At 26.8% G+C, this 16,239-nt stretch overlaps 1 protein-coding gene across 1 annotated transcript in view; it reads right to left on the reverse strand.

Annotated features, from left to right (window-relative positions):
* Nucleotides 1–16,239, reverse strand: part of LOC101235628 (nitric oxide synthase 1) — a 153,258-nt gene that overhangs the window by 86,855 nt on the left and 50,164 nt on the right. The window contains exons 8-9 of the mRNA XM_065795281.1: nt 7,298–7,408; nt 6,843–6,906 (exon numbers count right to left, since the gene is read on the reverse strand). Of these exons, the coding sequence (XP_065651353.1) occupies nt 6,843–6,906; nt 7,298–7,408 (175 nt within the window). The remainder of the gene's footprint in view (nt 1–6,842; nt 6,907–7,297; nt 7,409–16,239) is intronic.

Genomic DNA, 16,239 nt, shown 5'->3' on the forward strand with positions numbered 1-16,239 from the left:
AGAAATCTTTCGTCTTCCCGCAGACAAATGTGCTTTTTACATATCTTCTAGGATTAAGACTGGCCTGTGAATTCTGGTTTCCCTATTAACAATTCCAAGTCAAACCTCACTCTTCTCCATGGTTTTCCTTACATTGTGCTGCTGCAATTTCCAATTGAAACCATTACTTCCATATCTATCAGCAAAAAAATTTTTCAGAAAAAAGACATCTGTTTACTACTGCTAGAAACCATTGTAAAAAAAGGTCTAATGCCAAAGTCCACTATTCTCAGGTCATGAATTAGGATCTTGTGGCTTCTGGAGAATCTTTAACAATATGAAAAATAAAGGCAAATTTGTTATTCGACCTCTCTTGCATGGTTCAGATTTTGTCACCTCACTTAAAGACAAAGCTGAATTGTTTGCTCAGAACTTTTCATCAATATCATTTCTCGAATACACTAATTGCATTTTACCTGATATAGCCAACAAATAGGTTGATCCGTTGCTTGACATTCATATCACTCCAGCGGCATCTGTTATCCCTATTTTCAAAATTCTGGAGAGCGATCTGACTTGACTAACTATCGTCCCATTAGTCTTCTTCCTTTAATAAGTAAGGTTTTTGAATTTTTAATTAACAATCACCTAATCTCTCATCTTGAATCTAATAACTTACTTCCTAATCATCAATATGGATTTCAATCTTCTCGTTCTACAGTTGATTTGCTAACAGTAATAACTGATATGTTTTATTGTTCATTAGATAGAGATGGAGAGGTTAAGGCTATTACTCTTGACATTTCTAAAGCTTTTGATAAAGTTTGGCATGCTGGTCTACTCCATAAGCTTTCTTCGTACGGTGTATCAGGTAACATCTTTAAGATATTGAATCCTTCCTTTCCAATCGTGGTATAAAAGTTGTCCTCAATTGAAAGCTTTCTTCTTCATATCCTGTAACTTTAGGGGTTCCTCAAGGTTCTATCCTTGGCCCTATACTCTTTTTAATATACATTAATGATCTTCCAGATATTCTCACATTTAAGGTGGCATTGTTTGTTGATGATACTACTATTTATTCTTGTCTTGATAAGAAACCAACACTCTCTGATTGCTTGGAGGGGGCATTCGAGCTTGAAAAGTGTCTCACTTCTGCTACAGTATGGGACTCACAGTGGCTGGTGAACTTTAATTCAGATAAAACCCAATTTTTTCAGCCAATCATTATCGCAATAATTTAGATCTTCCTTTATTTATGAACGGTGATGTACTTGATGATTTATCTACCCTTCATCTTCTAGGATTAACTCTTACTTCTGATCTCTCTTGGAAACCATATATCAAATTTGTTGCAAAATTAGCATCTGTTAATTATAAATAATCTTAGGTTGCATCTCTTTATCATGCTTGACATTTTCTTACTCAGATTCTATTCTTTATCTCTATAAATCTCAAACTCATCTTTGTATGGAATACTGTTACCATATCTGGGGTGGATCTTTCAATGTGTCTTATTTTCTTTTAGACAAGGTGCTAAAACGCATTGTAAACATAGTTGGAATTGCTTTTGCAGCCAACTTCCAACTATTACCATACCATCGTAATGTTGCTTCTCTTTCTCATTTCTACAGATACTATAATGGACACTGCTCTAAAGAGTTAGTGTCTCTTGAGCCATTTATTAAAATTCATAATCGTGTTACTCGTCATTCAATTAAGTATCATTCTTTTTGTGTGACTGTATCTAAGTGCTCCAAAAACTCTTATTCCTCTATTTTTTTTCCTCGAACATCATTTCTGTGGAATTTGCTACCTTCATCTTGCTTTTCCTGATTCATATAATTTACAACCTTTGAAGTCGTCTGTCAATCTTTATCTTGCTCAATAAACTTCTTTTCTTTTTTTTCCAGTAACTTCCAACTCTAATAGTGGTTGCTTGCAGCCTTATGAAGATGTTGAAAATGTATATATATATATATATATATATATATATATATATATATATATATATATATATATATATATATATATATATATATATGTATGTATATATATATATATATATATATATGTATGCATGTATTTAAACATCATCATCATTTTCATCATCATCATAATTGATTTACACTTTCCATGTTTCTCTAATATAAAATCTTGAGAATCTATTTTCTCAAACTGAAGTTTGTTCGTACCATTTGTAATGCACTCTTTAAAAATTTTTTTATTTGGGAAGGCCAGGTTTGATAAAATATAGCATAAACATTGATACATCTTAAAGTATTTTTTTAATTTAAAATCATGTTATATTTTATATATATATATATATATATATATATATATATATATATATATATATATATATATATATATATATATGCATGTGTATTTATAAATAAACATCATCATTGTCATCAAGGTTTACCCTATCCCTTTTATGCTTTTTTTCTCAAACATCTTCTTACCTTTACTAAAGCTCTTTCTTACCATATGTAACTCACTCTCTCCCAGTTTTCATATTTCTGCCACTATCATTTTCTCGTGAAACTGATACATTTCTAATTGCAAATACCTAAACAACTTTAATCTTCTTTGACATACTTTATTTGATACAATGTTCTAATCTCTGTCAAAGATTATGACTCTTTAACTTGTCTTATTAGAGTCATACCATGCATTCATCTGACCACCATCTTCTTTTTTGGCAAATATAAGTACTAAAGTTTATATAATAGCCTCTTACCTAACCTATTTGAACCAAGCAGTATGAAAGTTTTAATTCCTTCTCACCAGTTCCGAATCAAGCCTTATTCTACTCCATAGTTTTCGCCTTCTTGCGCAGCTGCTTTATTTAACTGTAATCATTTTTTTCATCTTTTTCATAAGAACAACTCTCTTGAGCACAAATATCTTTTTATTTTTGCAAAAAAATGTAAAAAAAGTCCTGTCTGATGCTACATTGCTCTCAGTTTACTTAATCTTGTATGATATAATAGGTTCTAGAGACTTTTGGAAAATCTTCAACAGTGTAATTAACTAAAGTAAGTTTAACATTCCATCCTTAATTCCTAAGGTCTAATCTTATCACCTCTCCCAAGAATAAGGCAAAACTGATTGCAAAGAACTTGTCCTCTAATTCCACTATTGATTCTAATGACCATACTCTTCCTGTAAATTCCACTTTAACAGGTCAACCCATTGATAAACATCCAAATCACTAGGATTCTATTGCTATGTCTTTCTAAGTCAATTCTCAATTAAACTCGTTTATGGCTTGTAGTTCAGACAACATTTCCATCATAATCTTACAAAAGTGTTGTCTCAATAAACTATTAATAAGTGTTAAAGAAGTGGTTCCAATTTCTAAAAACTCTAGAAAACATACTGACTTCTCTAACTATTCTACATTTAGTCTCTCTACAATAATGATCTTCCTGACAATCTTACATCTAAAGTGGTTCTATTTGCTGGCAACTCAACTTTATACCTTTTTCTTGACAAAAAATTTTCACTTTTTGATTACTTAGAACAAGCAGTCAATCTTTAATCTGATCTCTCTTCTGTAATAGCTTGGGACTGGCAGTGGCTTCAGGATTTTAGCTCCAACAAAACTCAGTTATTTGTTGCAAAAAATCACAATATTATTATTGGCATTCCTATATTATTATTCCTGTATTTCAATACGATATAGTTGACATTTCCTATATTGTTGACATTTCTATCTCAGACAAGGTCCAAAAGCACATTTTATATGTAGTTTGCTTTATCTGCAAAGCTTGAACTCTGCCACCATCCCATTGATGTTAGTTTACACCTCCTTTTTTACTACAAATACTATCATAGTCACAGCTTAAACTAACTATCATCTCTGATTCGATCAACTCATTCTTGCTTGGTTTATCATTCAGCAAAGTTGCATCGTTTATTGTATCTGTCCCTTCATACAATAAAATTATTTATTCATTTGGTTTTTTTCTTTGCACATCAACAAATCCTCAAAATTCTCACCCATCTTTATGTTTTCCAGACTCAAACATCCTACAAATTTTAAGTTTTAAGTTAGCCGTTTCCTTGCTTGTTAACCCTATCCTTTTTTTTATATAAATTATATATATTTACACACACACACACATATATATATGTGTATGTATGTATGTATATATAGATATATATATATATACATATATATATATACAACATATAAATATATGCATATATATTTGTGTATATATATACACAACATTTATATATATATATATATATATATATATATATATATATATATATATATACATATATATATATATATAATATATATATGTATATATATATACACACACACACACACAAATATATATAAACATATATATATATATATATATATATTATATATGTTTATATATATTTGTGTGTGTGTATATATATATATATATATATATACATATATATATATACATATATATATATATACATATATATATATATATATATATATATATATATATATATATATATATATATATATATATATATATATATATATATATATATATATATATAATATTTATATATATGCCAGTATATAATAGCAAATGTATGCATAAATCTATAATATATAGAAATATTATAATTTTGTACCAACTTGTGGCCACATCTGTGATGTTTTAAATGATTAACAATTTTAGTCGTTGTGAATTTTTTTTTTACAGAAATCAATGATCTCTTTTCTTACAATTTTCGACTTTAATTTTATTGTTTTAAAAAAAAATTATATTTGTTTCTGAAAGCTGATAAATATAGTTATTAGATATGCAAATACCAGTTTAATTGGAGTATAGGTTTATCAGTTGGATATCAGTTTAATTGGAGTATAGGTTTGTCAGTAAAACTAAAATCAAGAAAATTTTATAAACCTTCAACTTGTAGTGCTCCAACAGTTTTTATTTTTATTTTAAGTGGTATTTAATAGAGATGCCATGAACATTTGGTATTTTTTTACTGTTTTGTACTATTTTTACTATTTGGTATTTTGGTAATATTTGGTATTCGACCAAATATTACAAACTATTCAGCCTAATAACAAATGCCAGATGTAACAAGAAATGCATAAAAAAAAAATATTTATTTTTTATAATATTTTTATATTAATATTTATTTTATTTTTTTAACAAATAATTTGCATATTTGATACTTAAAATCTTTTATGTGACAAAAACATTTTCATCGTTTGATTTTGAAAATTAAAAGTTTAAATTTAGTTTTGAAGGAATGTAAAATAGTTAGTAAAACGTAGAATGTAAAATTTAGTTTCAAAAGAATGTAAAAATGGTTTTGCATTATTTATTATAGAAATTTTTTTAACTTCATCTGCTAACTAATTTATTGCATAAAAAATGTCTCTCTATCATAGATTATATGAAAAAGCAAATTAAAAACTTTTTTTTTTTTTGAATTAAAAAGAAAGATGCAAAGAAAATAGAAAATGTGTTGTCAAAAGCAATCTACAAATTGTTCACAAAGTGAAGAATGAATAATGGAGAACGAGTGGATTTTTTCAGCATATCTAAAACGTGTGACGTATTTGGAAAAGTTGTCAGATGCAGTAGTGCAGCCACTTTTAAAAAGTTTTCAGATGAAGTAGTGCAGCCACTTTTTTGTGGCTCGAAATGCATTTCGAGCCACAAAAAGACCACTGACATAATGTTGTTTAAAGCAGGGGTCACTTGAAAATATCACCATTCCTGCTACTTATCAAAACATTGTGAGAATCAAGCTGCCTAAATCTGCGATATGCTATAATTGTCAAGGGGTAAATCACATTGCAAAAAATGTGATTACATTGCAAAAAAAGTGTTTAAAAATGCATTGCAATGCATTTTTAAACACTTGCACTTATGAATTGTGATATTCATTGAACTTGAAGCGCTATTTAACCATTGGTTTAATTAAAAACTCTGCAAAAAAAACAATTCAATCTTTTTTATTTTATTTATTAACTAAATGAAAGTCATTATTAGTACACACGTACAAATAACGAGCATACAGTGGAAATATTATTTGTTGTTTATTTATAGTTATGTTTATTAATTATTTTTATTTTTTAATGTTACTCGGAATATATCCATTTATATACCTGTAGTGGAAGTAAAATATACATACATTGACTGTTTAAATAGAAATATACAGAGAGAAGTGAACATACATTATCTAATGCTTTAGGTTAGGTCAGGCATTCGTTTAATTAAAAGAAAATTATTTCAACATTTATTTAAATAGGGCTTATAAACTAATTTGATTTATATTTAAAAAATTAGTAAATTAAATTACGGTAGAATTTTAGGTAAAATAGGCAAAATAATTAACAATAACATTTTATGTTGCACATGAGTACAAATATTGTCTACCTAAATAAATATAGTGCTGCCTATTTTATGAACAACCCCTTTACTGTTTTAATTATTTGATAATTTTTTAATTTGAATTTCCAAAAAACTATTTGGATATCCAGAAAAAACAAAATTTTAAAGAAATATGCTGAAAAAGATAATCCCTGGATCTGTCAATTAAATGATGTATTTCTTCTGTGAAAAATCTACAATTTTTAAAATACTTTTTATCGAAAAAAATTTAGTTTTTTTAAAATACCTTTTATCAAAATTTTGCAAACTTTAATCAAAAATTTTGAGCAAAAAGCTTGAGCATGTATTATAACAAGAACATCTTTCATTCAAATATAATTAACAAAAAACTGTTTTCACTTACTACAATATAAATAAAAATAAAATTTATTTAAATCAAAACAATCGATAAAGTGAATACTTAAAGCAATGGAAAAATGAAAAGTTTAAAAGCATAAAAATATTAACCTTTAACAAATTATATCGACTTTCATCACAGAAATTTCTGACACTGATTTCTGTACTCATATACCTAAAAAAAAGCACTTTAGGCATATTCTATAAATTCATTCTGGAAAAATTAATTAGACATAATAAAAACAAAAAAATATTTGTTTTTTATATTTACAAGATTTGTAAAACTCGAAGAACACTTTTTATTTGAACTAAACTAAAAATCAAGAATGAAAAAAAAAAAAACTAACATCCAAGAAAGAAAAATAACATACAAGCAAAATTAAAAAGTTAAATAATATTGTTAAAATTATAAATGTTTAAAATATTTTTTAATTCAAATGGTATAATTTAAATATTTATAATTTTTTTATCTAAATAAATAAAAAATAATTTCAATATTAAAATAATATTCTATTATATCTTTACAAAACTGAATGAAAAATAAAAATAGCAAAATTGACACTTACCACCCATTAAAAGGAATGGCTGGAAATGTCAACCCACCACAGCTTAAAGCCATGTTACTTATAACTGGTACAGCATACCATCGTAAACTCAATTGGTCTAATTGGGGATATCTAAATCAAAATATGACTTTTATGCATTAATTCATTAATATAATATCAACACTAAATTATCATAACAAAAAAAGTTAAACCACATTAAGTTTAAATAAAGAAAAATAATTAAGACCTTATATTAAAACTTTTTTGGTTAAATGACTAATCAATTAAACTAAATTCATATTATAAATAAAATAGAGCTAGATATACAAAGAAAAAAAAACTTTTTTGTATATTTTAATGATTGCTTGCTTTATTATTTTGAAGATAACATAGATCTTATAAAAACATTTTACTGACATAATACTTAATACATTTTACAAACTTGACGACTCTTTTTTAAATGGAAAAACTCATCTGCACTTTAGTGCTCAAGTTTTAAAGTTTTTTAACTAAAAGTTTTTATGACTTTTTTTCACCTCTAAATAATTTTTTTTTAAATGTGCTTTTTATTTGTAGAATACACTAACAAAATATATATATATACATACATCTATATATATATATATATATATATATATATATATATATATATATATATATATATATATATATATATATATATATATATATATATATATATATATATATGTATATGTATATGTATATGTATATGTATATGTATATGTATATGTATATGTATATGTATATGTATATGAATATACATATAAATAAATTAATGAATAAATAATTAACAAGTTAAATAAAGTGTTAAGATTTGAATGCGGAGGAATATATCTGCTTACATATAAAAAAAAAGAAGTAACAATGAAATTCAAATTTAGAAAAAGAACTTTTTAATTATTTACCATTCATCAGCAAGTGAAGTAAGAAAAAGTAAAGAAGTTTAAGAAGCATATAAAGTTTTAATCATTTACGCTTATATTTAAGTTTGTATTTATTTTAAACTCTTTTTTCTTTTTTTCTTTTTAGCTCATTCAATATATATTATTTTTTTAAACATATCTATTTTACCATATTATTAATTATTTTATATTTACAGTATTTATATTTTTATTACATATTGCTACTACTATATTGTTATTACTATAGCTGTTTTTGCGATTGTTATTATTATTATATTGTTAATATTTTTATCATAAACTTCATTACTATTATATATATATTTATATATATATACATATGTATATATATATGTATATTTATATATATATATATATATATATATATATATATACATATATGTATATATATATATTTATATATATATATGTATATATATATATATATGTGTGTGTGTATATATATATATATATATATATATATATATAAATATACATATATATATATATATATATATATATATATATATATATATATATTTATATTGTACCTTTATTTAACCATAAAATATAAAAATTTTTAATAATCTATTATAAACTTACATAAATAAGGTAAGGTGTCACTCGTGTAGTTAAAAACTGTTTAATAGAGTGACACCTATAAAAAAAAACTAGTTAATGAAACATAGAAAGAATTAAAAAAAAAGAAAAAAAAGATAACAAACAAAGAAAAAAAAAGAAAACAAAAAAAAAAAGAAAACAAACAAAGAAAAAAAAAGAAAATAAACAGAAAAAAAAAATCTTAGTCCCAACATAAAAACAAGAAAAAGAAAAAGAAAAGAAAGAAAAGAAAAAAAGAAAGAAAAAAAAAAGAAAAAAAGAAAAAATGAAAGAAAAGAAAATAAAGCACTAATAATAATAATGATAATATTAAAATAATAATAATAATAATAATAATAATGATAATATTAAAATAATAATAATAATAATAATAATAATAATAATAATATGAATAAAAAAACAATACAAATAATAATTATAATGATTGCTTTAAAAAAATTTTAAGGTAAAAATAATTATAGTAAAATTTATAACTATGACAGAAATCATTAAAATAAACATAACAATTGCAAAAATTATGACAATGGCCTTAAATCTATTACTACAATGGAATCACTATCATTATCAAATAATATTAATAAGTCTTCTAAAACAAAGATAAATTGTTGATGATATTAATAATAAATAATTATTGATAATATTAATAGTAATAAAGATAATAATAAATTATTGATAATGATAATAGTAATAAAGTTAAAAAATATATATAGTATAAAATAAAAATAATAATAGTTTAATTAATACAATTATAAAAATATATAGTATAAAATAAAAATAATAATAGTTTAATTAATACAATTATAAAAAAGCAATAATAATAAAATTTAAAATTGATATTCATTAAATATATACTCAAATAAAAATTTATTAATTTGGTTCGATTGAGAAGAAGGATGTTGGTAATAAAAGGGTATTTAGTTAAAATCTTTTTTGTATAAATGGTATTAATTGGTTTCAGTGAGATTTACATTGATGTTTTATAGAAAGCTTTCTATATTTGATAGTGTTGAAAAAGGTAATAAATTATGTGTATAGCTAGTTTTAATAAAAAAATTATTAAACAAAATTGGTAGCTTATTTTAAAGAAAATCAAACACAAAGAGACAATTATAATGCTTTACAAGATCTTGAAATTTTCGGATATTAAATCCTATAGAAGAAAATGTCATAATTCTTAAGGAAGTGCGTTGTAAAGTGTTTTTACAATTTAATAGAAAACTACCTTTTTTGACCCCAAAAAGTGCAACAATAGCTTAGATGAGAGGAGAACAAGAAATAGTAACTTGATATTAGAATATGTTGGGGGAACATAGTGCCGTATTAATGACAACATACTATTGGCACGTGAGAGTTTTTTATTTAACTGAATTATTTGATTGTACCATGATAGATTTTTGTCAAGAAATACCCTGAGATAATCTAAATATTGGGATGGAAAAAGTCTTTTACCGTTAATTCTAATTTTCACATTATTATTATCAATTTTTTTTTGGAGGGTGAAAAATAATAAATTCAGTTTTATTGATATTTAGAGAAATATGGTGACTATTTAACCAATGACACAAAATATGGAGATATGAATTAACATTTTTACGAAGCTGCGCAAGTGATTTATTTAAGGATAGAAGATTAGTGCTATCAGCAAAATGATGAATAATCAAATTATATATAGAGTGAGGCAGATTGTTAACATATATTAAAAACAGTAAAGGCCCTAGAACAGAACCCTGTCGGACATCATACTTAATAAATTTACTTGTGGATTAAAACCCATTAATTGAGACAATCGAGTATGACTTTTAATATACAATGAAAACCAACTATTAGCTATACCCCGTATACCATAGCAATTTAATTTTTTAGTTAAAATCTTGTGGTCAACTGTATCAAATGCTTTTTGGAGATCAATAACAACGATTATATTATAGTATTACTACTACTGTTATATTATTGTTTCTGTTGTAATAATCTTATTAATATCAATATCTTTATTTCTAAACTAATTTCTACTATTATGTCTAAACTCTGCAAAAATTTGTGATGAAAATATTCATGTTAATCATCATTCAGTTCAATGCAACCACTTCTCAAGTTTAATTTACAAGAAATAGAGTTCTTGGAACAATTTTATACTAGTTTATCAAAAAACTCTTCCATCAATTTTTGGTTCTGTATTACATAGTGCAGCAGTATCTTTCTTTTAGTTCTTTATTGGTTAATGAATTATGTCATCAAACTTTAATTGACAATCAATGAACTCCCAAATGTTGAACTCCAAACTTTTACTCTATCCTAGCTCTCAAGAATCTTATAGTTTTAATCAACTTAATAATTTCTTTACTTATCAGATAAACAATGATGATGATATGAACATAGTTGAGAATCCAATTAATTGTATATAAATAGACAAAAACTCCAATAAGAAGATATGTTTATGAACATACTCCAACAAAACTTTATTTGGAGGGGCTCTACTTTATATTTCTAATAAAATGATCTATAAATTTAGAAATGATTTATTTATGTATAAACCCGAATTGTTAGAGTCTGTGTTTGTTGAAATCATTTTTCCCAAAAAGTCTAATATAATAGTAGACTGTGTTTATCGCTATTCTAACAAGGATATTAATGCATTTAATGTTTTATACCAAGCTATTTTATTTGAAAAACTTTCTGTTGAAAAAAATAAAACTATCTTTATAACTTTAATATAGATCTTATATAAGCAAACTCAGATAATTCAATATCGAAGTAATTAAACAACATTGCTTTAAACAACTTTCTTCCTTTTATATTCCTACCAACAAGAATTACTAACCGCTTATTTTTTTTTTTTTACATCTTTGCTTCCAACAAGGCTGCAAGCAACCATTAATTAAAGTTGGAAGTTACTGAAAGAGAAAATATAAAGATTGTGGAGCAAGATAACAATTGAAAGACAACTTAAAGGATTGCAAATTATATGAATCAGGAAAGCAAGATGAAGGAAGTTAATTCCAAAGAGCTGATGTTCGAGAAAAAAAACTAGATGAAGCGTTTTTGGAGCACATAGGAACAGTCACAGAAAAAAGATGATAATTAATTGAATGACGAGTAACACGAGAATGAATTTTAGTAGATGGCACAAGAGACGCTAGCTCTTTAGAGCAGTGCCCATTATATTATTTGTAGAAAAGAGAAAGAGAAGCAACATTATGACGGCGTGATAATGGTTGGAGGTTAGCTGCAAGAGCAGGTCCAACTATGTTTACAATACGTTTTTGGACCTTGTCTAAAAGAGAAAGGGCATCATTAGAAGATCTGCCCCAGATATGGCAACAGTATTTCATACAAGGCCGGATTTGAGATTTATAGACATAGAGAATAGAATTCAAAGTCAGAAAGTGACAAGCTCAATAAAGATATGTAACCTTAGCAGATGCTAATTTTGCAACTGATTTGATATATGGTTTCCAAGAAAGATTGGAAAAAAGAGTTAATCCTAGAAGATAAAGAGTAGATGACTCATCGAGTACATCACTGTTCATAAATATAGGAAGATCTAAATTATTGTGATAACGATTGGCTGAAAAATTGAGTTTTATTGGTATTGAAGTTCACAATCCACAGTGAGCCCCATGCTGTAGCAGAAGTGAGATCTTTTGAAGCTCAAATGCCCCCTCCAAGCAATCAGAGAGTGTTGGTTTTTCATCACGACAAGAATAAATGATAGTATCATCAGCAAACAATGCCACCTTAAATGAGAGAATATCTGAAAGATCGTTAATGTAAACTAAAAAGAGTAAAGGGCAAAGGATTGAACCTTGAGGAACTCCCAAAGTTACGGGATATGAAGAAGAGTGCTGACCATCAAGGACAACTTTTATATTATGATTATAAAGGAAGGATTCAATAATCTTAAAGATGTTGCCAGATACACCATAAGAAGAAAGCTTATGGAGAAGACCAGCATGCCAAACTTTATCAAAAGCTTTTGAAATGTCAAGAGCGATGGCCTTAACCTCTCCACCTTTATCTAATGCACGATAAAACCTATCAGTTATTACTGTTAGCAAATCAGCTGTAGAACGAGAAGATCGAAATCCATATTGATGATCAGAAAGTTATTAGACTCAAGATGAAAAATTAAGTGTTTGTTAATTAAAAATTCAAAAACCTTGCTTACGATAGAAAAAGACGAATAGAACGGTAGTTAGATGAATCAGGTCGCTCTCCGGATTTTTTAAAAATAGGGATAACAGATGTGGCTTTCCAGCAGGCTGGAAAACAAGACTCTGATAATCACTTGTTGAATAGTTTTAAGACTATAGACAAAAGCTCCCGAGAACACTTCTGTAAGAAAATAACAGGTATGTTGTCCGGACCACAAGCTGTAGAAGACTCTAAGCAGGAAATTACTTTTAATACAGAAGCTGGAGTGATACAAATTTCAAGCAATAGATCAACCTGTTTGTTGGCAATATCAGGTAGAACACAACTAGTGGAATCAAGAGTTGATATTGATGAAAAGTTTTTAGCAAACAATTCAGCTTTGTCTTTAGGTGAGGTGACAAAGTCTGAACCATACAAGAGAGGTGGAATTAAAGATTTTCCCTTATTATTAATACTATTAAAGATTCTCCAGAAGTCATGAGAGCCTAAGTTTTGAGATGAGATAGGAGATTTCATGACCTGAGAATAGCGAGCTTTGGCGTTAGACAAAACCTTTTTACAATTGTTTCTAGCAGTAATAAACAGACATCTGTTTTCAGGAGAATTGTTTAGCTGATAAATATTGAAGTAACGGTTTTGATTGGCAATTGCAGCAGCACAGTGTGAGGAAAACCATGGAGAAGAGTGAGGCTAGACCTAGAATCATCGAGAGGGAACAAAAGATTTCATGCCAGCCTGAATCTACGAAGTTATGTAAGAAGCACATTTGTCGACAGGAAGACAAAAGAATTCTACCCAAGGGCCATCACGGAGAAAATCACGGAAAGAATCCCAGTCAGCTATACTGTAGTTGTAAGAGGTACGAAAATTGGGGGATTTAGGTGATAAAAAAGTATGATATATTAGTTTTAGAGAGATCAAACTGTGATCAGAAGCACCTAAGGGTGAATGTGGAGAAACTGAGCACTGACTAGGATCAGAAACAAGACATAATTCGAGTAGAGAAGGTAAATGATTTGGGTTGTCAAGAAAGGGAGTTGGAAAGTTGACTATTTGAGTGAGGGATTGAGAAAGGCAAAAGTTATGGGCTTTAATGCCTGCAGATTCACTGACACTAGAGCCAAGCCATTCAGAGTGGTGAGCATTAAAGTCACCAACAACAACTATATTAGCTGATGGATAAAGAGAGAGGGCTTGGTCAATATGATCAGAAATAGCGATATAGAACAAAAAGAAAGGCAATAGAGTGAAGTGGTGCTAAACGAAAGCACATGAAAGAATAGTCTGTGGATTCAAAAGTAGTTTCACGACAAATGGGTGAATTCTTACGAATGTAAATGCCCAGGCCAAGCATGTGACTATTGGAGTCTTTACAAATTAAAGGAAGATAACCATCAACACAAGATGAGACAGCTGAACTCAAATTAGTCTCACAAAGAGCAAGAAGGTCTGGTGAACTTTGCAAGAGATAAAACTCAACAGAAGAAAAGTTACTTCGAAGACCATGAATATTAGTGCATGATAGGTTTAGAGATTTGGTGGTGATGATGGTTTTTTGTGTTTTATAGTTTTTGGTACTTTATTCATTTTTAAATTAGATTGAAGAACTTGACTCAAAGCATAAATAGTACTCAGAACACTGTTTAACAGCCCAAGCAAGTGCCTCATGTCTACTAATAAACCCTAAGCCCTAACAAAGAGCTTCAAATGTGGCCTCTGCAATGCACACTAAAAGTACAAACAGGGACACCATCAATGCGCAACATGGCACTGTTTATACTTTGATATTTTTCAGCTTTTGATGGAATCAGCCTCTCTGAGAGCTTCCACAGAGTTCAGGAAACCCGACTACCAGCCGGCCTCAGAACCATAAAACTTAGTTCCAGTGCTGTACCCTCATTAGGAGATAATAGAATGAGTTGCCTAGTCATAAAAACAGAGACACAAGCAAAACCCATGCATTGAGTCAAGAAGATCCAGCATTCAATATCCTAAACTGGAATCAATGTAATAAAAATACATCTGCGCCAGCCTAGTCATCTGAAAACAATGTATTAAAAATACATCTGCGCCAGCCACTCAAGTACTTTATTTGATTATATATTTTCTAATTCATCTTCTAAAGATATTTTTCCCAGCAATCTAACTATTCGAATATTGGATCAATTGCCCCAGTTTCTAATTTATTCATCTTTTAAAATAAGAAACATTAATTTTTCTTCGAAATTTCAAAAAACTAAAGAGTGAAGAATTTAATGATAGGTCAGTAGATTCCATTGTGTACTAAATACTATTATGTTGTTTATATATATATATATATATATATATATATATATATATATATAGATATAGATATATAGATATATATATATATATATATATATATATATATATATATATATATATATATATATATATATATATATATATATAGATATATAGATATATAGATATATATATATATATATATATATATATATATATAGATATATATATATATATATATATATATATATATATATATATATATATATATAGATATATATAGATATATATATATATATATATATATATATATATATATATATACATATATATATATATAGATATATACATATATATATATATATATATTGACGCTTTCTATTACTCTATTTCGTATGTATTACAATAATTATCTACATTTTCCATCACTCCATGACGCAGTTTTTACACCTTTCATGTTTTCTTTTATTTAACTAACAAATAAAATTAAATTAATGTTTCTTTTCACTATATATAAAATAGTTTTTTTATTTTACACTTTTATACTTGAAATTGATTATTGTATAATCAAAATATTGTGTTGAAGCTGAAAAAAATTGTTATATTTATTAGATTTATTAAGATATATATAATATGTATATAACATATATAACATATATATTATATATATATATATATATATATATATATATATATATATATATATATTTTTAAGATTATTCACCTCCCCAAGGCCCGAGGGGGGCCACTACAGTCGAGGAGGCTACTCATATATTTTTTTTTTTTTAGTTGTTATTCGTGGTGCAACCCTCTCTCAACTCTTTAACTCCGAAACACGAACCTTGTCGAGTAAGGCCGCTGCGCGGAGAAACTAAGTTGAGCGCGGTACTTCCAGGGATGTGGTGGGAGTCGAACTCCGAACCTCTTGCTTACAAAGCGTGCGCTCTTACCACTACACCACTACCGCATATATATATATGTATATATATATAGATATAGATATAA

This window comes from Hydra vulgaris, chromosome 04 (genome assembly GCF_038396675.1).
Source record: "Hydra vulgaris chromosome 04, alternate assembly HydraT2T_AEP".
In the NCBI taxonomy this organism is placed as follows: domain Eukaryota; kingdom Metazoa; phylum Cnidaria; class Hydrozoa; order Anthoathecata; family Hydridae; genus Hydra; species Hydra vulgaris.